The sequence below is a fragment of the Eleginops maclovinus genome, chromosome 6 (assembly GCF_036324505.1).
Source record: "Eleginops maclovinus isolate JMC-PN-2008 ecotype Puerto Natales chromosome 6, JC_Emac_rtc_rv5, whole genome shotgun sequence".
Taxonomy (NCBI): Eukaryota; Metazoa; Chordata; class Actinopteri; order Perciformes; family Eleginopidae; genus Eleginops; species Eleginops maclovinus.
Window position 1 is genome coordinate 22,664,057 of NC_086354.1, and position 24,832 is coordinate 22,688,888.

At 40.9% G+C, this 24,832-nt stretch overlaps 1 protein-coding gene across 2 annotated transcripts; it reads right to left on the reverse strand.

Annotated features, from left to right (window-relative positions):
* On the reverse strand, positions 1-24,660 carry LOC134865868 (integrin beta-1-like). 2 transcript variants are annotated; one of them, XM_063885662.1, is made up of 16 exons: positions 24,380-24,660; positions 13,126-13,192; positions 12,655-12,740; positions 10,043-10,265; positions 9,288-9,458; positions 8,956-9,194; positions 8,714-8,869; positions 8,349-8,444; positions 8,156-8,245; positions 7,898-8,038; positions 7,285-7,487; positions 6,282-6,520; positions 5,968-6,190; positions 5,214-5,446; positions 4,517-4,683; positions 1-1,260 (listed from the first exon to the last, which is right to left on the reverse strand). In XM_063885662.1, the coding sequence occupies exons 2-16, from the start codon at positions 13,190-13,192 to the stop codon at positions 1,195-1,197; spliced, it is 2,400 nt and encodes a 799-aa protein (XP_063741732.1). In that variant the 5' UTR covers positions 24,380-24,660; the 3' UTR covers positions 1-1,194. The 2 variants fall into 2 exon arrangements, with proteins under 2 accessions (XP_063741732.1, XP_063741733.1); XM_063885663.1 differs by lacking the exon at positions 24,380-24,660 and adding an exon at positions 18,378-18,381 and having other exon boundaries at positions 13,126-13,194.
* Positions 24,661-24,832: the final 172 nt, after the last annotated feature.

Genomic DNA, 24,832 nt, shown 5'->3' on the forward strand with positions numbered 1-24,832 from the left:
TAATGTAGGGGTAAATTGTTTTTGATGTTTATTCAATAAATAATTTCAGAAATACAGAATTGCAAATGTGATGTGTTGAAATAAAAAAGGCACTTAAAAAATGGTGACGGTTGTTACCTTTTTTTTTTCTTTACAAAAGTCCTGGAGATCTAAAACTCGTTCCCTTCCCACTGATCTTTAAAACTAAATGACATCATTGCCATTCCTATTTCTTTCCGATATAAAAAGTTTGATCGTAGCACCACAAAAAAGTTTGGCGGAATTAACAGAAAATAAAAAAAGTGGGACCAATCCCAAATTCATACCAACAAATAAAAACAAGGCATTTCAATAATAAAAAAAGCAAATTAGAGTTAGCGAATAAGGCAGGTTTGCGTGTTTTTGGCATTGCTGTGAAGAATTAAAAGGACCTGAGTTGGCTTTAAATTAAGCAAGTAAAACCTGGAGCCAAATGGTTATACTACTGTACACTCGATGACATATCTTCTAGACATTTCAATTGATTGTTCAGACGGAGAAAGTCACACTATCCTGTTCTGTGAATACATATATGGCTTAACACAGAAACCAAAACATACTGTACACATTTCATTGCTACCACTCTCGGCCAGCTGGCGCTACAGTTGAAGAGCTTCAAACCAAAGAGACGCCTGCTCAGTTTCAGTGAAACCTTTGCTCTGACGGCAAATCAATCGCAAGACTTGGCTCACTGTGTGTGTGTGTGTGCATGTGTATGTATGTGTGTGGTTGTGTGTGTGTGTGTTCGACACATTGATTCTTTGGAGAGGAACCCTTCATTTGTTGCCCATTATCAACATCCATTTTAAATCCCTCGACAAAACACTGATGGCTCTATACATTTTTTTGTTTTATATTAAAAAAAAGGCACAGAGTAGACGTTACCTTGCCAGTCCCGCGGCGGAAAAACTACAAATCAGTTCGACACATTCTCTCAAGTCCCGCAAAAAAAAGACAACCCCCCCGCCCCCACACATTGACACAGACTGTACACATTTCAGATGATGCATAGAAAATAAAAAAAGTTAGTAAAACAATTGAAATAGTGGCAAAATGCATTGGTGATTACAACAAACAAACAAACAGACAAACAAACAGTGAGCATTATAAAACCCCCCCCTCCGCCCGCCCGTTATCTTCTCCATACAGTGTTGTCACAAGGAAGGCAGAGCTGCATCACTTGCCCTCGTACTTTGGATTGACGACAGTCGTTACGGCACTTTTGTAGATCGGATTCTCCCCCTGAGAGAGAGAGAGAAAGAGAGAGAGAGAGAGAGTGAGTACAACTGTGCAGAAGTCAAATTCAGTATTAGTGAAACACATCCAGGACACATTCACACACAAGCCCCATTTTCCTTTACTGCTTATTGTATATTCACTATGTATTATACGATGAGCACATATTTACCCCTACATTTTATATATATTTTTAATGCACATTTTCTGCTTGAACATCTTATAATTATATAAATACATTTATTCCATTTCCTGTTATATTTTTTTTATTGCACATTTTTGCTGTAAACATTTCTATATAATTGAATCTATTTAATGCACTTTATTTTTGCTTAAACGTCTTATATTTATATTAATATTTGTATTCCATTTTCTGTTTATTGCACATTTTAACTTTCACTACTTATTTGCATTAATTATTGTATTTTTATTACTTAATTTTTGTACATTTTTGCTTTTAACTTGTTTTGTTATATACATATTTTAATTTCACTTGATCTTTTTCACATGTTTAACTTCTAATGTGTGTAAAAATATTTGTATGCCATTTTATCATTTATTTGCACATTGTTACTTTAACTTCCTACAAGATTTCTACTGAGCAATAATGAAAATAATCATTCTGTCACAAAAACACAATTTCCAAGCAGATCGAGATGGAGATTTACAGTATCACAGCACACAAGCAAAGAACACAAGCATGTGGCCACTTTGTTTTTCTCACCCGCTGCTCAGACATGTTAAACAAACTGTGTGTGTGTGTTTGTGTGTGTGTGTGTTGCCGTGGCGTTGCAGTTTAAGTGTGACTGCTGCAGGCGACTGTTGAGTGTCAGACTGCCACTCATCTTAAACTACAACAATGATCTGCACCTGAGGCTGACACTGAAGTGTGATTGGTTGCTATAGAAACCATTCCGTGAGACTGATGCTAGGGCTGCTACTAACATATGATTTCATTATCGGTAAACACGCCGGATTATTTGGTCAGAAATAGTCAAATAAAAGGGTCATAGTTTCTCAAAAATCCAAGGTTTTCTCTTTTGCACAAAACCAACATATATTGGATTGATCTGGTGATCAGTTTATATTTCGGTGAGCCATAATGTTTATTCGTTTGTGTCTCTTCACACTTAAAATGGTTGGTTTCCTGGCTGGTGGTTTGAGCAGTTTTCATGGTAAGTTCGCTCACATCTCTGCCGTCTAAGTCTCATTAACTGAAGTGAACTGAGGTCAAACAAATAGTTTACCCGAGTTCTATTTGGGAAATAAGACCCCTAAATATAAACATTTATATTCATGGTTTTGTCATAAAGGGGGAAAAGCATGCATCTCCCAACATTTGAACTTTCCAAGACATACGTTGTGTGTTTTACGACAAAAACAACAACAACTGGGTTTTAAATGATTCATTTATCCTTAAAAAGCAGGACATTTGATATTATTTCATTTTTATCTTAAAGATATACTGGATTAACATAAGTGGGAGCTAAATGAGGGAAAAAGGTCAAATAAATTCTCTCTTTTAAGACTTTTTTTGAATATGTGTTCATGAAGGAAAAGCCCAACCTCAAACCAACTTCAGCAACAAACAAAGGCCACCTGTGTTAAGCATGCTCGAGTCACAGCATGCCGTCACTTCACTGCAGGCCTGAAGAAAATCAGTGGAGGTGTGACGCTCGTGCAACAGGCGGTACAAACTTTGACCTAAAGTGAAGCGCCTTTATCCCCATAGCTGGGATTCTGGAACTGGTTAATAGGACTCTTGTAAATGGGGTTTCCTTGCTAACGGGGAGAAGGAAGAAGAAGGAAAACAGGACAAAAAGAGATGAAGAGAAGCAGGAAACAAAGCAATGCAAAAGAAAAGACATAACAGTCTGAAGGGAAACAGAACAGCAAAAGAAATGAACTCTTACAGCAGCTAACTACTGATGTGAAGTGTACGACATTTTACCCATCAATTGCACCTTAAAAAGGAAGGAGAGGAGGAGGAGGAGGATGAAGAGGAAGATGAGGAGAAGGAGGAAGAAGAAGTAGTAGCTAACTGTTGTTGTGATGTTATGCTAAACAACATTTTCGCACCTTAAAAAAAACCATCTATTGCACCTTAAAAGGGAAGGAGGAGAATGAGGAAGAGGATAAGGATGAGGAAGAGGATGATGAGAGAAGGGGGAAGAGGAAAATGAGGAAAAGGAACAGGAGGAAGAGGATAAGGAGGAGGATAAGGATGAGAAGGAGGAGAATAACAATGAGAAGTAGGAAGAGGAGGAGGATGATAAGGAGGAGGAGGAGAAAGAGGATAATGAGGAAGATAAGGATGAGAAGGAGGAAGAGCAAGATAAGGGTGAGGAGGAGGATGAGGGGAGGACGAGGAAGAGCAAAATGTGGAGGAGTATGAGGAGGAAGATGAAGATAAGAATGAGGAGGAGCAAGAGGGTTAGGAGGAAGAAGAGGAGGATAAGGATGAGGAGTGATGTAATACTACACAACATTTTTTCCATCTATTGCACCTTGAAAAGGAAGGAGGAGGAGGAGGAGGAGGAGGAGGAGGAGGAGAATGAAGAGCAAGAAGAGGAGGAGTAGCTAAACTACTTCAGATTATTTTACTTTTTTTTAATTAAAAATGGTACAATTTCAGGAGATTATCTTTACTTTCACTTCACATCAGTTTGAAAGGGAAACCCCGCTTTGCTTCAATGGGAAGGGAATACTTGATCTCATCCACACCGGTTCAAAATCCCTGTCGTCACTAGCTTTTTTTTTTAAATCAAGAAGGAACACACGATTTCCCTTTAAAAAAAACCATAAATTAACTTTGAAATGCATCTTATTCCTTCAGCTAAAGACAGAAAGTGACACGTTGTCTTCACACCGTCTGCCCCACTCCCTCCCATAGAGTGACTTCCCCACAGTAGGGCAGTTTTCCCATCAATGGTCGCCCAGCCTTTCTCCTCCTGTCTCTGCTTCATTGCCTTTTATGGTCATGCAGTAGTGCCGTGTGGACAGAGAGAGGCAGCACTGTGAGCCGAGGGGAGGAGACTCCCTCCCTCGGCACACACTCAACAAACCTGAGCAGAGGTGGATCCAGGACAGAGCCGGAGAATCGGTCTACCCGACTCTGCTTTAAATTTCATTTGCACGACCTGCTTTCTCTTTTACGTCCAACAGATATGCTTCCAGCTGGGCGTAATAACTTCTGCTCGTCCCTGCAGCTGAAACGACGCTTGCTGAAAAGCCTCAGGTGTTTGAAATATCCTAGACTCACCGTGTCCCACTTGGCGTTCATCTTCTCCTTCTCGAACTTGGCGAACTCTCGACGGTCGTGGATGATCATGAGCAGCTTCCAGATGAGCAGCAGGGCGAGGCCGATCAGCACGATGCCTGCTACCACACCGGCCACGATGGGGATGATGTCAGGGCCTGCTGGGCACTCTGAGAGGGGGGGGGGGGGGGGGGGGGGGGATGATGATCATGATGTGCTCAAGTTAATCTTCTCAAATGTAGAGAAGCTAAAAACAGCACATCTGCAGAGCAACTCAAAATAGATCATGAAGGAAACTATGATTCATTCTTGCTAACAAAACCAGTATCCAAGCAGAAGTATAAAAGGAGTGTACGTTGAATAAAATTGGATTTATTAATTGGAATCAAGTCTTCAACTGCTATTGGTATGGATAAATACATTTTTGGTATTATGCTGTGTGCATCTTTGACGCCGGGGATTGGATTTAATGCGTCTCCTTCCCCCATATAACATTTATAAAGGCCTTGTTTTGAAATTCTAAATCCTTTAAATGCTATTTGTTTGGTAGCAGTTCTCTTCCTTGACTTTTGGGGGTGTGGCACGTACAGGATTGTCTCACAACAACAAATGAGACTCATTAACCAATTAAAACATAGTACTACTCTACCCTCCACATACAAACTGTAGAATAACTCTAAACGCAGCGATCCAATCCTACCCAGCGTCTCCACCACGTACACCTCCTTGGTGTCGTTCCTGATGGCGTAGGTGTAGTAGAACCAGCAGTCGTTGGCGTCCCGCTCCTTGCAGTGGGTCAGGGGGAAGCTCTGGTCGGTGGGCTGGGGCAGCTTGTCGCGGTCCTTCACTTTGATCAGCTGGAAGTAGCTGCAGTCGCGCTCACACGTGTCCTTCTTCTCTCCGGCCTCGAATGCTCGGCATTGCACACAGTCTCTGCGAAGACAAGGGAAGAAGGCTGATTCACTCTGTCTCTGGATGATTATATGAGGAACTAAGGGGCAGAGGCATTCTCAGGTCAAGATACCAGAACTAAAACCACACTGAATCCTTATTTTTTTCACCATTTGATTGCCTTAAAATTGTATACATGAGGTCTAAAACATAGTAAAACTGCCAATAATATACTGAATCTACAGCTTGTTCACTGTAGAGCCTAAACTGTCCTCTGATTGCAGAAAAAGTACATGACTTTGGAGTCCTGCTTTGAAGAATCATCTTAAAAAAGCAAACATTATGTAATAAGTGTATTAACCAAGTTGCATAATAACGCAAAGTCATCAATATTTAAGATTCCCTTAAACTCCCTGACCTTTAAGTAGAATCTAAGAGTCCCAGTGGCCTTTCAACATCCGAGCCCTTATATAGTGAACAGATATCTGAAGAAGTGGGAAGCCTACATTTGAAAAAGTTCAGCTTTTTTCATTTCCAGCTCAGCAGGCTAGCTTCAGACTCACTTGTGCTCGGCGCAGACCCCGGGGCAGGTGGGGCAGATCTCGCAGGTGGGACCCTGGAACTTGGGGTTGGTGCATTTGCAGTTTCCACACTCGCATGTCCCGCGGCCGTTACAGATCTGCCCGTTCTTGGCGAGGCAGGTGGCCGTCTCCAGGGAGCAGTCGCAGGCGCTGCCGGTGTAGTTGGCGTCACAGATGCACTTCCTGCACTCGCAGCGGCCGTGTCCTGGGGAGGCATGGGGGGGGGGGGGGAGTTACCACAGAGTTTACATTAAGAACGGTCTCAGTCTAAGTAATTCTATTCCTACGCGCCTCACCTCCGCACAGCTTGTTGTTGGAGCGGTCGCAGTTGAAGTTGTCGCACTCGCAGTACTTCCCGCTGTAGATCTCCGCAGGGTTCTCGCGCTTCTTGCATTCGCAGGTGCCGCAGACACAGTCTCCGTTATTGCTGCAGATGTCCGTACCGTTATCCTTTCGACAGTTTGCATCCAGATCTTCTGTCCGCACTTCGTCCTTGCTGCACTCGCAGAGACGCCCGATACGTCCCTCGTTACACCTGACACAGAACCACAGAGGTTAACCAGAGGAAGAAGCACTCTGACCTTTTATTTAGTGAATATGTATAGCACCACAGAGTACAAAATAGTTTGTTACGTGTAAAAGTTTAAGAGTCCTCAAAATGGCACTTTTCGAGGGTTAGTAGAAGGGAAGTGATCCGATAACATCTTTTTAATTTTGCAGCTTGTAAAGATGAAGTGTCCTTTAACAATCTTTTACAATGCATTTTATAGTCCATAATAGTCATAATTCATTAGTCAAATATTAATTTTAATTAATAACATGAACTTGTAAACTAACCATGTGTTTTTTTAATAAATGTAGTTAAAAAGTACAATATTCCTTTCCAGGTTGTAGTGGAGTAGAAGTAAAAGTAGAATAAAATCTACAAAAATAAGATAGAACCTTATTTATCCCGAAGGAAATGACTGCGCCAGAGTTACAAAACAACACAGCAGCATAGTAATAATAATAATAAGTACAAACCTTGATTAAATGTACTTTAGATCCTTTTACAACTGGGTCAATAATAGTCGTACAAATTATAAGCAGGGTATAATTCATCAAACACAAAAAGCATGATGTGAGAATGATGAACACATTTCTCCCTCATTATCTATTAAAACCATGTACCATTGAAGCTCAGGACCTGGTGTTTTCTAATAAGCAGGTCCTGTTCTGGTTAAAGACGTACAGGTGTGTATGGAAGGCTCTGTAATAAAGCAGCAGCTGATCCATGGAAAGTGTTTGATGAATCCTTACTTGCAGGCTCCGCACTCGAAGGTCCCGTTGCCCTCGTAGCACTTGTCGCTCTTGGGCTCTCCTTTAGCGGCGCATTCACAGTCGCAGATGAAGTTCAGAACCACCTCCACCTCCTCGGTGAAGCCCAGCGGCTTGATTTTAATCACCTCAGTTTTGACAGGTGATGGACACTTCTGGGACTCAATGGAAATCTTGAAAGACACCTGGAGGCCAAAGGAGAGTTTACAGAGTCATTAGAACCATTAAAGTCGACTTCCAGACATGACTCAGCTTATTTGATGCTTTTCTTTTGAATTAAAGCATGGTCCCCCCCCCCCTTCACACCAACACTGAGATCTTGTCAATTCGTGTTGTGTTAGCAAAACTTTGTTATGTTTAAGAATCTCAAAAACCAGGACCCTCTTCTTTTAAAAGATTACATTTCTAAGCCTATATTTAAATGTTGTGCAGCTTTATACCAGGTATTTGAACACAGTTGCATATCAAGATTAGGCTAGGATTATACAAGAGGATGTACAAGTTTTAAAGGAAAAAGGAGGATGATGACTTCATAAAATATGACAGGCATTAAATATTGAGCAGCTTTGAATGTAAAAGAGGTTTAGCCATGTACCTCGTCTCCGATGGAGATGTTGGAGCACTTCCTCCCGTTCTCCCCGGTTCCCTCCACACCGTTCTTGCAGATGGACTTGTAGGAGATGGAAACTCCCTCTGGCAGACGGCCGTTTTCCAGAATGACCTCAGAAGACAAAGACTGCCAAAAAAAAGAAGAAGGATAAAACAATCACTTCAGAATCCATGTGTATACACGATATAGATCAAGGCATGTCTCGATGGCAGCCCGGTGTGAAGCTGCTGCAGGCTGACTCACGTTGTAGGCGTCAATAATGAGTTTGATCACGTTGCTGGAGTTGGAGGACAGCGTGCCGACAGCGGATTTAGGGATGAGATTCTTCAGCTCCTGGTTGAGACACGAGGTAAAAACAGAATAAATAAAAGACATGTCAATGAAAGAGGCTGGGGTTTGTTTACCCCGTTTGTACAGAAAACAACAAAAAGTTCACCTTGTAAACAGGCTGGAACTCCTCAGTGACGGCAAAGATGGTCTGGATGTTGTGATCACTCAGCTTCTGAACCAAATGGGCGATGGAGGGGTAGTCCTGTCAACGAATACACACACACACACACATTAACTAAAGCAGAATTAGCCGCCATAACTTAAATAACCTTTCATATATTAAACTTTAATGTTACTTTCATTCTTATATTTTATATCCGTCTTATTCTACTATAGCTCGTCTTGTGTTCTTTTGGCTGTAAAGCACTTTGAATTGCCTCATTGTTGAAGTGTGCCACATAAATAAACATGGCACACATGCTCAGGTGAGTTTCCCTGGATAAATGATGCATATTAAATAAGACCACATACATAGTAGTGGCTCATGGTGTACATGTTGTTCTCCAGGTGACACTTCCCGTCGTTGGGCAGGACGATGCCGCCCAGTTTTCCATCTCCAGCGAAGTGGAATCCGGCGTCGGTGGAGAACACCAGCAGGCGGGTCACGTTCCTCCAGCCGATCTGGTTCTGGGAAGACGACCAAAAGGAGAGCTTTAATATTTGAAGAGTCTAGAGACAGAGCAGCAGGTCTGAATATCTTTCTCCCTCCTTACCTCACAGACCGCCACCTGCATGATGGCATCGAAGCCGCCCTCCGGAGAGTCCAGGTTTCCAGAGATCTGCTGCTGACTGACCAGGTTGTTGAACTCGTCTCCCTTGTCCGTCAGTTTCAGGACGTTCTTGTAGCTGAAGGGGCTGGTGCAGTTCTGGTTCCCTGTGCAGGGGTTGATGAGCCGGGCGGGCGTTGTGCTAATGTAAGGCATGACCGTCTTCTCCACAAACGAGCCGAAACCTAAAAAAAAGGAGAAAAATCTTTGTGAGCATTTAGAGAAACCCAATGCCTCACAGACACCCCTTATTTCAGAAACATGAATTTATTTCTTACCAATCCTGAAATCTGAGGTGATCTCCTGCATTTCCCTCATGAGGTCAGTGCCAAGGTTCTTCACATTTTCCAAATCATCCTTCATAGAGAAGGAGAGGTCCATAAGGTAGTATAGGTCAATGGGGTAATCCTCAGCACGCTTGAATTTCAGATCGAAGGTCTGGGGCTCACCTGAAGGGGAAACAGATTTAGTTTTTAGTTGAAAATAAGAGGTTGTGCTACACCAGACTGACATGGACCACATACATCTATAATAATAATGTAAGTTAGTTTAAAACGTCTTTTAAAACTACAAAAATAAAGTCAAACTAGCAGGATAGAAAGATTTAAGGCGTAATTTGCAGTAAAAGGTCAATAAATTGTTCATTTCCGAGTACTTCAAAGTAAAAGCGCTACATCTGCACAAATGCCCTCCCATCTCCACATATTCTTATATATTAGATGTTCTTCCCTCTTTTTTAACATTCATTTTGTATTATTTATAACTTTCTTACACGTTTACTCCTATTTTACTCCAATTATGGTTTTTCATGTCTTATCCTGTGTTTTCCTGCTGCTATGACATCTGTTGGGATCCATAAAGTTCTTTATCAAAGTGAAAATGTATTTTACATACAAATAACAACTTGTGATTTTGCTTTGAAGCTGGTCGACTTACATTAGTATACCTTTATACCATCGACTGTTAAACTACCTACATGAATATATATAATAAAAAACCTTCACAGATCCGTCTCCAGGTGTTAAATCTTTACCAGATCGGAGAGTGAGGGTGAGTTTCTGCGGCTGGATCTGGGTGATCTGCTCCGGCTTCAGTTTCTCCGCCACGTCCTTCTTGCGGTTGGTGACCGGTGTGTCTTTGTTGATGCTGATGCTGCCACGTGGGTTCTCGATTTTGGCCACGTCACAGTTTCTCTTCTTCAGGGACTCCAGATCATCGCAGCGGGCCGACTTGGACTCACCCACAGTGAGGAAGTTCTTGGGGGGGGGGGAGGTTTTTGTAAGCAAATTAATATTCTCACTACTACTTAAAGACACTATGAGTTGGTCTAATTTGTGTTCACAGGTAGCAAGATGTTCTCCAAGTGTCAGGCTACACTTAAAGATGTTAACAGAGGTTTTAAAAGCAGGCATACAGAGGTAGTAGTGCAGTATGATAACAGGACATGTTCACATTATTTTGAGCTCATTTTCGTCAGTGACGCATGAGAAGAAACATCTGGGTAGTTCCTGTAAATAAAGAGGAATTTATCTTGATGGGATGGGCATGGAGAGACATGTTGGCTATTATTATAGTCACACAGTACACACGGACAAACATGTTACAGGAACAACAGATGATGTTAAAAAAGGGCATGTAAACAACATTGTGTAAAAACAGATCACAGTTTGTTCCGTTTTTGCAGGGTTTTTTTGGAGTGTAATTGCTGCAGGATCTCTGACATTAATTCAAAGCGTTTGTTTAATCGATGCCTCTGGAATCAATCCATGTTACCTTGCCGTCTGTTTACTAGGCCATTGTTCCTTGGCAGCATGAGAAGAGGAGGAACAGATGACCGCCTGGCTAAGAATATAGATTGGATGCACATGAGTTTTCCAGTGGGCAGAGCGACGGAGAAACTGAGACAAAGAACTCAGTCAAAACAGAAATAGGGCTTTGACCCAATTCCTTTAAAACCCCATGACCCACAGAAGCATTTTTCTTTCCCCTGCAGTCTGCCGTTCATCACACTACATTTACGCTTTTATACGCAGAGATGTTAAGACTTGTTTCTCAGTGGTTTGGGGTTCATTTTAAATATCAAATGTCTTCTGACCAAACCAAACGTACGTCAGCGATGCAGATATTTCATTTCAGCAAACAGACTCTTAAAATGTCCAGACATGTTGTTATTTCACAATTTGTGGGTAAGATGCAAGTCAGCATGACAGACAAATCCCGGCAAGAATTATCTGGAATGCAGTGCTGTCTTTAGATACGCAAAACCAGAGATCTCACAAGGCTAGACTGACCAATTAAGTATCACTGTTGTGGATAAACCTGTTAGTTTCTTTACACCGTTACTGGGTTTATGATATGAGGGGCTGACAACTGATGCTTTCAGATATTATTTTAAGGTTGAAAATGATGTGATAGGGATAAACAAAACAAAACAAAATAGGATGCCTATTCAATTGTAGGACGATGAGTCTCATACTCAGTGTAGCCATGATACACACTTATACTGGTTTGTGTTAACCTCACACTCTTCAAGTTTTAAGAGTTGCAGAGTGAAACTAAAGAAGCGTTGTTGTTGCACAGCACGACATAAAAAACATTAATTAATTTGTCCTGCACCTTGTAGCCACCACACTGACAAATAAACTCACACCATTGTGGTCTGTTGACTCATGGTCTCATTGATGAGGATTATTCAGACACATTTTCCACTGTCAGACAAGAAGCAGCCGTGCGCATGTTTACAAGGCAAAGAAAAGTCTTGCAAATGTATTTGGTCCTACTATGCATTAACTTTTAGTGCAAGAAGAATGTGAACAGGCTAACAGGGCGCTGCTCTCTCTTACTGTCGGTGTGCACCCTCAAATCAAAATGCAGATTTCTATGCAGAAAAGTTAAAGTGATGCCAGAAAACAATATCTGAAATATTGTTTTCTGGCATCACTTTAACAGCAGACCAACAGAGAATCTCACAAAGGGTTTAATGAGTCTAGAAATATGGAGATGGGGTCAGATGTCTGGTCAGACAGCAGAGACAGCTTACGGAGAATAAATAGGGGATGGATGTCCGGTGGGTCTGCCGGGGGACGAGTGGCAGGCAGCAGGCTGACACTGAGACTGAGATTTTTCTGGAGAGGAAGAAAAGAAACCGGAACTCTGGATTTGTTTGTTGTTTGAGGTGCAATATATGACTCGGCAGGTTTAAGGCCGCTTCGTATTTTCACCGGAAAGTAGGCGGGGCCATCATTTTGTTCTGAAGTGGTGTCAGCGCCTTATGCTATATTTTCTAGAAAACCCCCGGATATTATCAAAAACGTTGTGAGTATTGAATGGTAAACAGTGACTCCGGCCTGTTGCATGGTGACGGTTAAAACGCATGGCGACGGTTAAAGCACATGATTTATTTATATCTTATTATGTAAGGCACACGATGATGACTCCCAGCTGTGTTAGAGAGATGTTTTTGGGAAAGTCAACCATTAATCAACGCTGCCACACAAACCATTATCTTTGCACAGACCAAACCCGCAGTTTGTGCCTTCTTTACTGGGAGAGACGGACAGGAAATGCAGGGGATGAAATGAAGCCTTGGTGGGTCTTGACTGAGCTACCATATGGTGAAACAATTTGGTAGCAGATTGAACTCACTTCATCTCCGCACCATCCGCACGACTCGGCGACCTGGATACACTCCCCACATGACTGAGCGTTGGCCTTGATGCACACGCTTCCCTCTGAAAGACAAAACACGGGTTCCTCTTAGCCAAGATGACAACCAAGAATTTTTCCATTAGTTCACTAACTCGAAACAGCTTTGGTTTTTTGGGCACAACCTCCTCCCCGTCTGAGAGCATTGAGTCATGCTGAGAGAAGCTCTAGGCAGCTCACCAAGCGATGACTTCACCTCGTAAAAAAAACAGGACCGACAGAGCCATGAATGAAAAAGTACAGAATGTTTGGAGGAGGAAAGTATTGATATACCATGATAGTTATTAAAGAGACAAAGTCACATTTGAAATACTAAGGAGACAGTAAAGAACTAAGGTGTCTTCACACAGCTGGAAGACATGCTACGCTAGAGGTTTAGCTAATATTTAACAGGTAAGATAAGAGACCTACCTTGCTGAGCCCAGCTGCCACCGAGGACTGCCGATAACGTTGCTATTAAAAGTAGCCGGAGATCCATCTGTAACAAAGCAAAATGAAATACGTCAGTGAAGATCAAACAAACAGTAAAGAGTAGATCAGACTTCAGTGACAGTGAACAATAAGAAAGAAAAAGGGTCTTTTGAGTGTTAAAGGTGCATGAAGTTGGGTTCGGGATTTGACACTTAGATATCTTTAAATGAGACCCAAAGACAACAGAAAACAGAAGAGCATTCCCTTAGTTGCTGCGTTATTATACATGTAGGAAATCAGTTGAAGTATGAAGCATTAAAGCTCTCTTGGGATATTATTTGGGCTAAATGAAATTCAGTAAGCTCCATTTAAAGTTTATTAAAAATAAACTTAAAATACTTTTCAGGACTTTCTGCGGAAAAATAATATTCGCACTTTGCATTAAAAGGCTTGCTTTGGCAATTACGCAATAATATCAAGCTCAATAATAAACACAGATATTTGACCGGAATATTGTCCTGCACATTTAAATCTTTTTAGCAAACGCTTAAAGTAACTATTGTGAGAGGCTGTGGCGCAGTGGGATAGTGCACTGATCTTAGGATCAGGGGAGAACAGGATTGAAATCCCACTGCAGTCAGCATGTCGTTGTGTCCCTGGGCGAGACACCAAAGCATTGAGTTTGTAATGTATTGTAATATTCTCCTACCAAGTGGTAAATTAAAACGACAGACACCCATGTGGAAGTTGTTTTGATGATACCAACAGGGTGAATACAATCTAGGTTAGACATACTTTTTGATCCGTCTCATTGAGACCTATCGTGGCGTGTTGTAAAGGCTGTATTCTGACATTGAGGGGTTATATCAGTTAGCTTTAAGCAGCACAGAGGAGGAGACTTGCCTTTTCCAAATATGGAGAAACCATTTGCCTACAGTCAGCTGCCAGTCCCATCAGCACTTCTACAAAACCACCAACCTACATACTTTCTCACTGCACGGTTTGCAAACGTTCATGCCGTTACAGGCCTACGTGAAGGTAATCTCGACGGGGCATTTCAGATAACACTCGACAAGAAAGAGACACAGGAAGGCGGATAATCAAAAGGTTGCGTTAATAAAACAGAGTAATTGCATTTGTGTTGTTTACCAGAAGTATTCATAATGAGTCTAACAGCAGATGACCACAGAATGCAGCTCAACGAGAATAACTGTGGTGTAATGAGAAGTCCCATGATGCCTTTCTTCCACACTGAGCTGAGTCAAAAGGCATTTACCAACCAGCCACAACACCAAAAAGAGAAATGGCTAAGTATTCTTTGTGTGACAGCAACTTGGAAAATGGCTTAAGTTGAGTCAGACAACATTTGATTTAGCAATGTTTGTTCAGAAGTAGCCATAACCTGGCAGAGAAGAAACAACAAGGTGTGTGTGTTGCCATATTTGGTCGTGCAGTTTCATGCCTCTTCCTGCCATTTCCCACACTTGGGTGACACACGTCCTTCACTGTCTGACCAATCCTTAAGCTTAGAAACTGAGACCAACTTCCTGTGGACTGGCCCCAGTAAGATATACATAGGAAATCAAAAAAACTGTTGACAGAGGCGAAGTCAACAGCTGTGTCCAAGAATAGACTTTCCCTGTCGGATATTAAAGGCTAATTTGAGCAGTAAGGGTCCGGGGATAAAAGTGTGATGCATATTTACTCTGCACAAAAAGACAAATTACATTTTGACGGTTAACTACGAGTTAAGCGGGTGGCTTTACAAATACGCTTAGCGAAAAGGTGTGATGTGTATCAGAGGGTACATTCCCTCAGCAAAAAAACAACCACATCCTGTGAGAAGAGTGCCTAATGGCCAACTTAAATGTGAGCTTCCCCTTGTGTGCTTCAGTGATAGTTATCATACTGCTGTGGGAAACGGAGACAGAAAAACATGTCGCACTACAAAGAAACACCAGAAACAAAGACTTGAAGTGTAGTGCGGGGTGGAAACGTTTGGAACGGTCTTAAAAAGCAGCCAAATGTGATTTTTATTTGACGTTTGAGTGCCTATTAACATCTGGTCAGGGGTAACAGAAACAATTCTTCCTTTGATCCGTTTACAAACTCAGAATAACTTGTGGTTGGATGGACAACATGCTCAAGAAGTCCCAGCAAGATGCGCCATAAATACATTCAAGTCAGCACCAACTGTAAAGACTTTTATACTATTAGGGCTCCTCCCCCACATTCCTGAAGTACAGCTTTGTTTACCACTCTGCACAGAGCTGCAAATTACACAGAGCTGACAGATTGGGGGGGGGGGGGTATCTACAATGCCTGTGTGTGAAAACATAATGGCATTAGGGAAGCACTGGTATTCTCAGGATCTTGGGGCATGGTAACTTCGGAAACGAATGTACTCTGAATTAAATATTGAAAAGACACCTCTTGAAAAAACAGCTTTTTTAAATTCTGGTTGTGTATTTTTTCCTCAGGTCTTATTGGCTAAAAAAAATAGACATTACAACAGATTTATGAACCCAGTGGCCTTCTAAATACGAGAGCAACCTACAATATAATAATACTTTATTGTCAGATCCACTAAACGTTGTCTTGCATCATGGCAGCTTCATTTTATTGGTATTTTAGTTAACAAACAAACAAACAGTAAAGACTGTATACAATGATGCAACACTAACTAAACAATACATTACTTATTGCAGGGAGTTGTATCATTGCACGACCGTTGGAGGAAAAGACTTAGCGGGTTCTCTAATGGCAGGACATAACCGCTTCCACAGGGCCAGGCACAGCTGATAAGAGCTGATAGCAAGACACAAACTGATGAGGTGTTAGAGGACTGTGGACAACTGAAACTCATCACTGTGAAACATGACAGAGGAAAGCCAGCTGTTATGTGGAAAACTCAGCAGAAAGGAAGAGGGAAGTATAGGTTCTCTTCTGTGTTTACCACACAGTGGTATTTTAATAATGGATTCTTGAGCTCACCCTTCCAGCCAAAGTCTGTCTGGATTGGACCTCCAGCCTCCACGACCTTTCCTCTAATGCATGTAAACGAAGTCTAAATGGTTCAACACCGGAACATACAGCGTGTCAATAATGACCATGTTAAGCTGATGTGTACTCGGGTTAACATGTGAACTGCATATTTATTGTACGTTTCCTATTGATTTTTTTGTGTATCTGTATATGGAAATAAAAACAAAGGGTGTACGGTTTCAGCAATATTATTTGTATGCTAGTTTTATCACTAAAATACCAATTAACATACATAACAAAAGAACAATCTGAAGCGACACATTTCTTCTCAATTCTACTAGTGTCTTCATATACCTTAAGTGTACTAGTATTTTCTTCTAGCACCTTCCCAACACAGAAAGCTCTCCCTCATCCACACTTTCTTTTAATATTATAAATACTATTTATTTATATTCAATCGATGTTTCTCTTGTCCTTATTTATATATTCTTTCCATGCATAAACTATGCTGATAAAGCTGAAGGGAAAATGTATAGAAATGTAAGCAAAAGTGTGAATATGTTTGAATAAGTTGCTGAAACTATACCAGCTGTAGAGTCTCTCATTGTGTTTGTTTTTTATCCAAACAATGTAGCTAACAGTTGTAGCTACTGTACTTTATGTGAACCACATATCAGGTGATAAAATCAGTTGATTAGCTCATGCTACTTCCTCGCGCGCAGTCTTAGTGGCACACACTTTTACAAAGTCTTCCTCCTTTGCAAACCCTATCGCTCTCTTCCTCTGTCGTCACGCAGAAACTATGGTGTATGACAGACCTGAGAGGCTAATATTTAGAGTAGCAGCAGCACACCGTGTCCATCCATGACTTTGTATGGTCAGGCTGAGGAGGACAGAGACGGCACATGCTTTGTGGCGATGAACACGAGCGTCACAATTTTTCATTTACATTTCTTTGTTAGTAATAGCAAAAGTGACGCAGCTCCCTCCATGTTTTCAAATATGGACATGTGGGATATTAAACACGGTACGAATAACATCCAAGCGTATACTCTGCTAGCTTTCTAAAGATATAAAAGGTTTAAGGCTGCAGCAACTTATCCTGATAAATACCCCAAATCTCAATTAGAGCTGTGAAACAAATAGAAATCAACAATCACAGACCTTCACCACAAACAATTAGTTGGTGAATGTGCATTAATGCAACCCTGGTTTATTTTGTTTATAGCCTAACGTTGGCTATTCATTTCTGCCGACTGCGTTCACTCATCACGCAGCTTTTTGACACAAGCGAGTGGAGGTCATATCAAGAATCTCCTCAAACAGCTGCGGGGGAGAGCCGACTGAAACTCAATCCATGTCATGGTTCACCACTTCACACAGGTCAGAGGCGGTTTGATTCAATCTGCAGTCTGAGAAGGCGCCTCAGAGATCAGAGCCACGCTTTCTCTGATTTAAATTCACAGAAAGAATTCTTCTGCTCACACATAATGTTGTTCTGTTTGAAAGAATCCCCCCCCTGTGATACACCTCCGCCTACTTTAAGTGTGTCTGTTTGTGTGAAGATAAGAGACTTCATTTCTGAGGAGGATAATGAGTTTTCTGTTTATTTTCTTTCTATATTACTGCATTTTACTTTAACATTAGATGTCTTTTAGCTGAATGTTTATCCAAAGCGACAGGTATCCAACAGGTAACCCCCTATCGAAATGAAACCTTTGGATCTGGAGACTTGAAACAGAAATCCCTTTGTTCTTGTCATCTTGAAAGAAAAACCTATAGGCTGATTTGTTCACATTTATATCTATGAGGGTAAAAGGAAAATCCTCTGCCTTGTGACTTCTCAGTGACCCACTGTGTGCAAAGCCATGTTTGAAAAAGATTCTTTAAAATAAAAAACAAGCTAAGTCAGGGTCTGCTTGAGTCTAAAACAACTTCACCATGAGGGATGGAACCAGACTGTGCAGACATGTGTCACCACTCCTTCTTTGTTTACGTCTTCCTGTGTTCATTGACGGTGGTGCAGCGACCGTAATTAACAAAGGAAACACACACACTGTGCAAAGGCTGGGGCAGGAGACTTCCTCTCCATACGGCCACTCGCTGATAATCTACGATACTGCAGTAATAGCCTAAATAGGTGTTTGTTTGATAAGGTAAACACAGTCACAAAAAAGTCTCATTGGCAGGTGGTCTGTGGTTTTCTATGAGGATTTTTGTGGGAGTTGTTCAAGTAAAACAGTTCTTTAATCTGATTAAAAGAGAAATATGTTGATGCCGGCCTCTTAGATATTCTGCGGCCCACATAACGCTGAACGAATGAGCCTGGTGTTGGGTTAAGGTGGAGTGGGGCACATCTGTGAATGTTTAGTAACTCTTAAAGTCCACGTTTAGACTGCGGAGGACCTCAGTTCACCAAATAGGCCTAATAATACTCCTCCATATGGTTGAGTTTATGAAGTACAAGTACTGTTGTAGCAAACACTTTGGCATGAATATCAGGTCGACTTTATGACAACAAACATTACTTTTAAAGACTAAAATCTTTCAAATGTATTCAACATTCAAAGATATTTCTGCACGTCCACCCACACCCACATCAACCAAAGATCTTCAACGCAGAACCTGCAAGAAACATTTCCTGCTAAATATGTTTTGCAAATGCACAACTTCCTCTGGTAATTTAAATCAGTTGTCTAGGAGCTAATTTCTTCTTTCAAATTAAGGTTAAATTGAACAGTCGTTAAACAATTACTCCATTCTCGGGTGCACACTTCATGCAAGATGGTTTTAACACAAATTGCAAACACATGAGTGAATACAACACAAAAGCTAGCAGGACAGAAAGAAACAAAAGCAATGCCAGTGGTGCCTTTCTTTTATTCAAACCAATTGAAATAGAAGAAGTTGCAAAAGCCACCACATCTCTACCTGGTTTCTCAGTGGTTCTTGCTTTCATGCCAGTAGAGGTTAACCACACTATGCATCATTCACCCTGATGGTTAGAATAGCTCCCCCTCTTTCGTGTGAAAAGAGAAGTGTGCATTGATCAAACTCGCACACAACAATGTGAACCGTTGACTTAAGTACTGGGCATCATTTCAACACATTTAATGCATTGCTGGTACCATGATTAATTATAAGCATCCATCTGCAGATAGTGTGTCATAGTGTGGTGTATAATAGAAAAGGTCAGAAAAATGTGATAATGTCTTTCAGCCGAGATGAAGTCTTGTGCAATTAACTGTCTGAGATGCAAAGATGTTCATTTTGCTATAAAATAAATGTAAAAAACAGCAAATCCTCACAATATGAAGAGTTCTGTTTGGCATTTAAGCTTGAAAAGCCGTCTAAAGGATTCACTGAAAGCCATCCAGCTTGCTTTACCCACCAAACTTAACAAGACCACAATCTGCACAATCTCTAATCCTAATTCTAGAAGATTTCATCTATTCAATGACCAACACACTCGGAAACAATCAAACTGAATAGCCCATAATGCATAATCACACACACACACACACACACACACACACACACACACACACACACACACACACACACACACACACACACACACACACACACACACACACACACACACACACACACACACACACACACACACACACACACACACACACACACACACACACACACACACACACACACACACACACACACACACACACACACACACACACACACACACACACACACACACACACACACACACACACACACACACACCAAATTGCAACTGTTGACATTACTTTGTCCAAACTATGTAGAGCATATCAACTCACTATATACACCCAACCACTTCCATATCTGGTATTAGCAAATGCTACATAAACATACTTTTGGGAGTCCCAAACCTTTAACATTAAGGCATCCTGGTTACTATTCTAATTTTAGCCTTTGTCAGATTTTTCCATTTGCTTTTCCATTGTTAATCTTCCTGCTGAGGGGTAAATAAAGGACTTCAATAATGAACGCTGCACTAAGCTAAAACAAACTTCTGTTACTAAAAGACAAAGTGAAGTTTGCATTCTCTGTGGCTGCACATTAACAGACTTAGTAAAACATCCTTATATGGTAGAGATCCTCTTGCAAAACATGCGGCAATTGCAATTTCAGTGATTATAACTAGCTACTACCTATACTTTCCAAATCGTGCAGCCGTAGCATTCAACCAACCAGCAATGCTCCTGTTGGGTGGGTCATCTGGGGTTGCACAAACTGATCTGGGGGCCCTTCCCCCCCCATGCTCAGCCTCCCCTCCCACCTGCTGCAGAAAGTCACAGTCCACTCTCAGCCCATTAGGTCCCCAAAGAACTCAGCATGACTCTGCATCCATTCCCTTAATGAAAGCCACACCCAGGCCTCTGCTACTCTCTCTAACGGGCTGCTGAAAGATCAGGAAGAACCCCCCTCGCTGCTGACGGCACACACAGCATGTTTGAAGGAAACCAAACGTAGGCGCAGGAATACCTCGTTCACCCAGACCACATCTGGCATGACGCTTGATGGTGGACTTTAAATGTGCTGTCAAACTGGATGAGTGTGAGCAGGTAACGGGGGTCTCTCGGGACAAAGCACATGAGAGAAACACATTTTGACCATCTGACATCCAGCTGACTGTAAAAGATGGTGGAACGGATTATTAAAAATGTATATCCCCTCTTTAATCCCTTTGCTATTATAATGCATGGGTTAGGCTGGAGCCTTAATCATTACCACCATCAATATTTGTATTAGGGTTTTTTAATTACCCGAGTTAGGACAGTTTCAGGGAAAGCAAGGCACTAAAATATATAGAGTTTTATTGGTTAATATTGCTTATTTAAATACAATTCTTAGTTAGTTGATCAATTATGGATTGATCACATACATCCGTGACTCATATATTTCCTTGGAAAAAAGATTACTTAATAATGTCAATTGGCTTTCTTTTAAATGATCATTATTAAGATACCAAAATGTGAACAAATTAAAGTTTGTTTAAACCCAAATTTGTGAAGAAAAAAAAGGGAAGCATGGCAGCAAAAAGACTGCATTTTATTGGTTAATATTAACATATCCTAATTTACATCTTCAAGGTGATAAATCATTGTGCATTTATTAGGAAATAAATAAATAAAATACAGCCCAATATAAACTTTTGTGGCGAGAGCAGTGTTGGCACTTGCTGTGAACATCTAAAAGCCACGCTGTAAACCTGACAAATCGACTCTCATGTCAGAGAGTTAAGCGGACGGAGAGTGGAGAGAAGACCTTCGGCTCTATATATTTTAAGTTGTAGAGCAACGTCAGGACCTGTGGGGTTTTATCTGCCATGTGGAGGAGATGTCGATCTCCCCTCAGAGAGATGAGATAACACATTCCTTGTTAACCGGCTCCACATTATGTTGTGGAAAAGAAGCGACGTCACTGACAAATGGGGTGCTTTTTCCATATTTCCAGCCTGAACCCTGACTCTACTCAGTATGATGCATGAGGACATTTCGGGCTATAAATAACTTGTTGAAACCCTCACAGTTTAAGTTTAAAAAAAAGCTGTTTCCTCTGAGACTTAATTTTCACTTTCAGCAGCTGGATTCCATTTCTAACAGCTTATACATTAAATGTATTGATGCAAGTGATAAAAAGTTATAATATTAAAAACACATTTGAGAATTACCTGAGATATTTATTCTAATTATTAATAACACTCTTGAAGTCTGTCTCTTTTTTCCTCTCTTTAAGAGCTGCCACTAGAAATGAATTGAGTAATAGATGAAAACAGTTCTTTTAAACAACATTATAATCTAAAAGGAAACAGCAAAAGGTTTTACCCAAACTTTTTTGTTCAAAACTCTATCTATCTATCCATATAAGTGCAAAGCAGCCAATCCTAGCATTTTAAGAGGCCTAAAATAGATGTTTTTCATCAATTAATTGTCATAAATGTTGACAATATCATTTCTATCCAGCTCTACTGAAAGATAAACTGACAAATTGTTTAAGCCCTTAACTTGTTTTGTCTTTTTATGGCTGTTTTCTTGCTATCTGGTCCAATTATGACCTAACTGTATCCTTAATTAAATAAAGTTTCAGCAATATTCTGTACTTCTCAGAAATACCTAAAAAATATATCTTTCTCTCAAACGATTTGACACTTTTCACGTCGCTGCTGTGAGGACTCCCAATATTTTCCCACAGAAGGATAGGGATAGAGCCATAAAGGGGTAATGTTTGAACCATGATCATATATCTACAAACAGACCCTCGCTCATGAGTCGTCTGGCCGTCACTGGAAGGCCAGTTCATCCATGACTCATATCTGACAAGTCAGTGGGGGGGGAAAGGCCTGGAGTTGAGTAATGCTGAATGCCCTTCAATCTGCCCGGACACTCCTCGCTGCTGGCCGCTGTTTAAACATCCCAACAATGTAACTAAGGGAAGTGACTCAGGGATCTGCAGGGAGTCCAATCTAAGTCTAGTCTACGGACTCATGTCTATAATTACCATGCCTGGCGTATGTTATCAGCACACATGTCATTTATTCAGAAACATGCATGTTTTCTGATTTGACATAATGCTGTTGCTATGTTATTAAAATGCAACGACAAGCTCGTACTTAACCCAAGGCGTTTTATTCCCCTGTCACTAAATTACGCCCTGTTGGACACAGATTACTAGATGAAGGAATCAAGCTTCTCACTGAGATTAACGTCGGAGAAGTAAAGAAAACGCTCCCTCGGGCAGCAATTCCTTTACACGAAGTGAATGAGGCAGGCAAGACCAATCTTGTCCAGCTTACATGTTGCACAGTCAACAGTCCTGAATCACAGTTGTGGGCAAGGCTCAACAACAGGCTCTGAATTCTGGTTAACCAATCTGGCCTTCTTTAAGACGCCGTACTGTATCCTCAACCACAGTTTATACGGCCCATAGTGTAGTTTGGTCACTCTAGGATCCAGCTGTGGTTTCGTCAGGATATTCTTTACATGTCTAACTTGATTTAAAGGTTTAAGACTTTCAAAAGGGCTTTTGTTTGGTTGTCTTTCATGTATGTTTTTCCCACATGCATACAGCGCTGCTAGTCCACGCACAGACACAAATGGTAAAGATATCAGCAAAGTGGTTTTATGGACAAATTGAGAAAAGCCTTGTCGGACAAATGGACCCAAGTGCTTTACGAGCATTCCTAAGGAAAACCAGGTGGTTTCGAAATACAATCTTCACTTTTCAGGACAAAAACATCCTGATAGATGATCAGACACACAAAAGCTAAAGCTGCCTCTAAATATGTCTTCAAACAAACTACAACAGAGTAGTAATGTGGCAATAATAAAACACTTTAAGGGCTGAGAACCATAGAAAGATGCACGTTTTTTGACAAATTACTACATTAATGTATAAGTATAAACTCCAGTTAGGACGTGTAAAAGTCTCTGCAATAGTTTAAACTCAGAGGTGGAAGAAGTACTCAGATTTGAAGTAAAAGTAGAAATACCTGAGTATTCTTTTACTCTGTAACAAGTAAAAGTATTGGCATCATACTATAACAACGGGGTAGAAGTACAAAGTAGCACAAAATGGAATACTCAAATTAAGTAGATATCTCAAAAGTAGCATACTTGGGTTATTGTACTTCGTTACTTTACACCACTGTTTACACTTAAAGGAGGGAGTTATACTTATATGAACAGCTATCCAGTACTGATAATTCCCATTATTTTGTCACACTTTAAACCACCCAAACTGCCCTCTTTCGCAAACAAAACGCTGTTAGGTCTGAGAGCGACAGAAACATGCAAGTTTTTCGACATGTTATTAAATAAATGTCTTAGTATAAACTCCAAGACGGATGTGTAAACGTCTCTGTAATTGTTTAACTTTAGAAGGGAGTAATACTTGTGTTAATAGCTATCCAGTACTGATAATTCCCCTTATTTCCTCACAATACTGCCCTCGTTGGCCTAATTTCTGTACAAAGCCCACCTTAAGATGTATTCAGGGACAGACTTGAGGTGTAGGTTGATATATGGCGACATTTCACATATCATAGTGTTGAAAAACCTTACTTTACAAAGGACATTAATGGGGGGGGAAACAACTGTCTTTCCACTGCTAGCTAGCTAACTTCGTTAATCCACACCCAAAGTCTCCCCCTGAAGACAAGCATTCCTCGCTTCTCCTCTTTTGTCGTTTACAGTCGATTTAAACATGGCACACTCGGTTAAATCTTTAAGAAAACGCAGGTTAAAATAACAAGACTTACCTTATGTTGATGATAAACTGGTTGTTCCTTTGATTTAGAGTAACATTAGCCCGAAAAAGTGTCCTCTTTTAGAGAAATAAAAACGGTTAGTGAGGCGAGGACTACTAGCTGATACTGTTATAAAGGGTTCGCTTTGTTTGACGCACCGCTACGTCGAGAACGTAACGTGTCCAATCACAATGCGTCAACTGAAATGTTTTTTTAAAAGTATTATTAAATAAGTAACCAGGACTTCCCGGATCTCCCGAACACGTTTCAGCCTCGGCTCCGGTGCGACTACTGCTGTTTTCTTTTTAAAATGTTGTAAAATGCTCCAGTTCAACAAACTCCCTTCTTGTTAATTAGACCCCGCCTACAGAGGAAGAAAAGCGGCACGTAGGGGCCTAACAAACAAACACACCGAAGAACAGTGAACTCGTTCTCACGTCGGATGTGGTGAATGCTCTTTAGTGG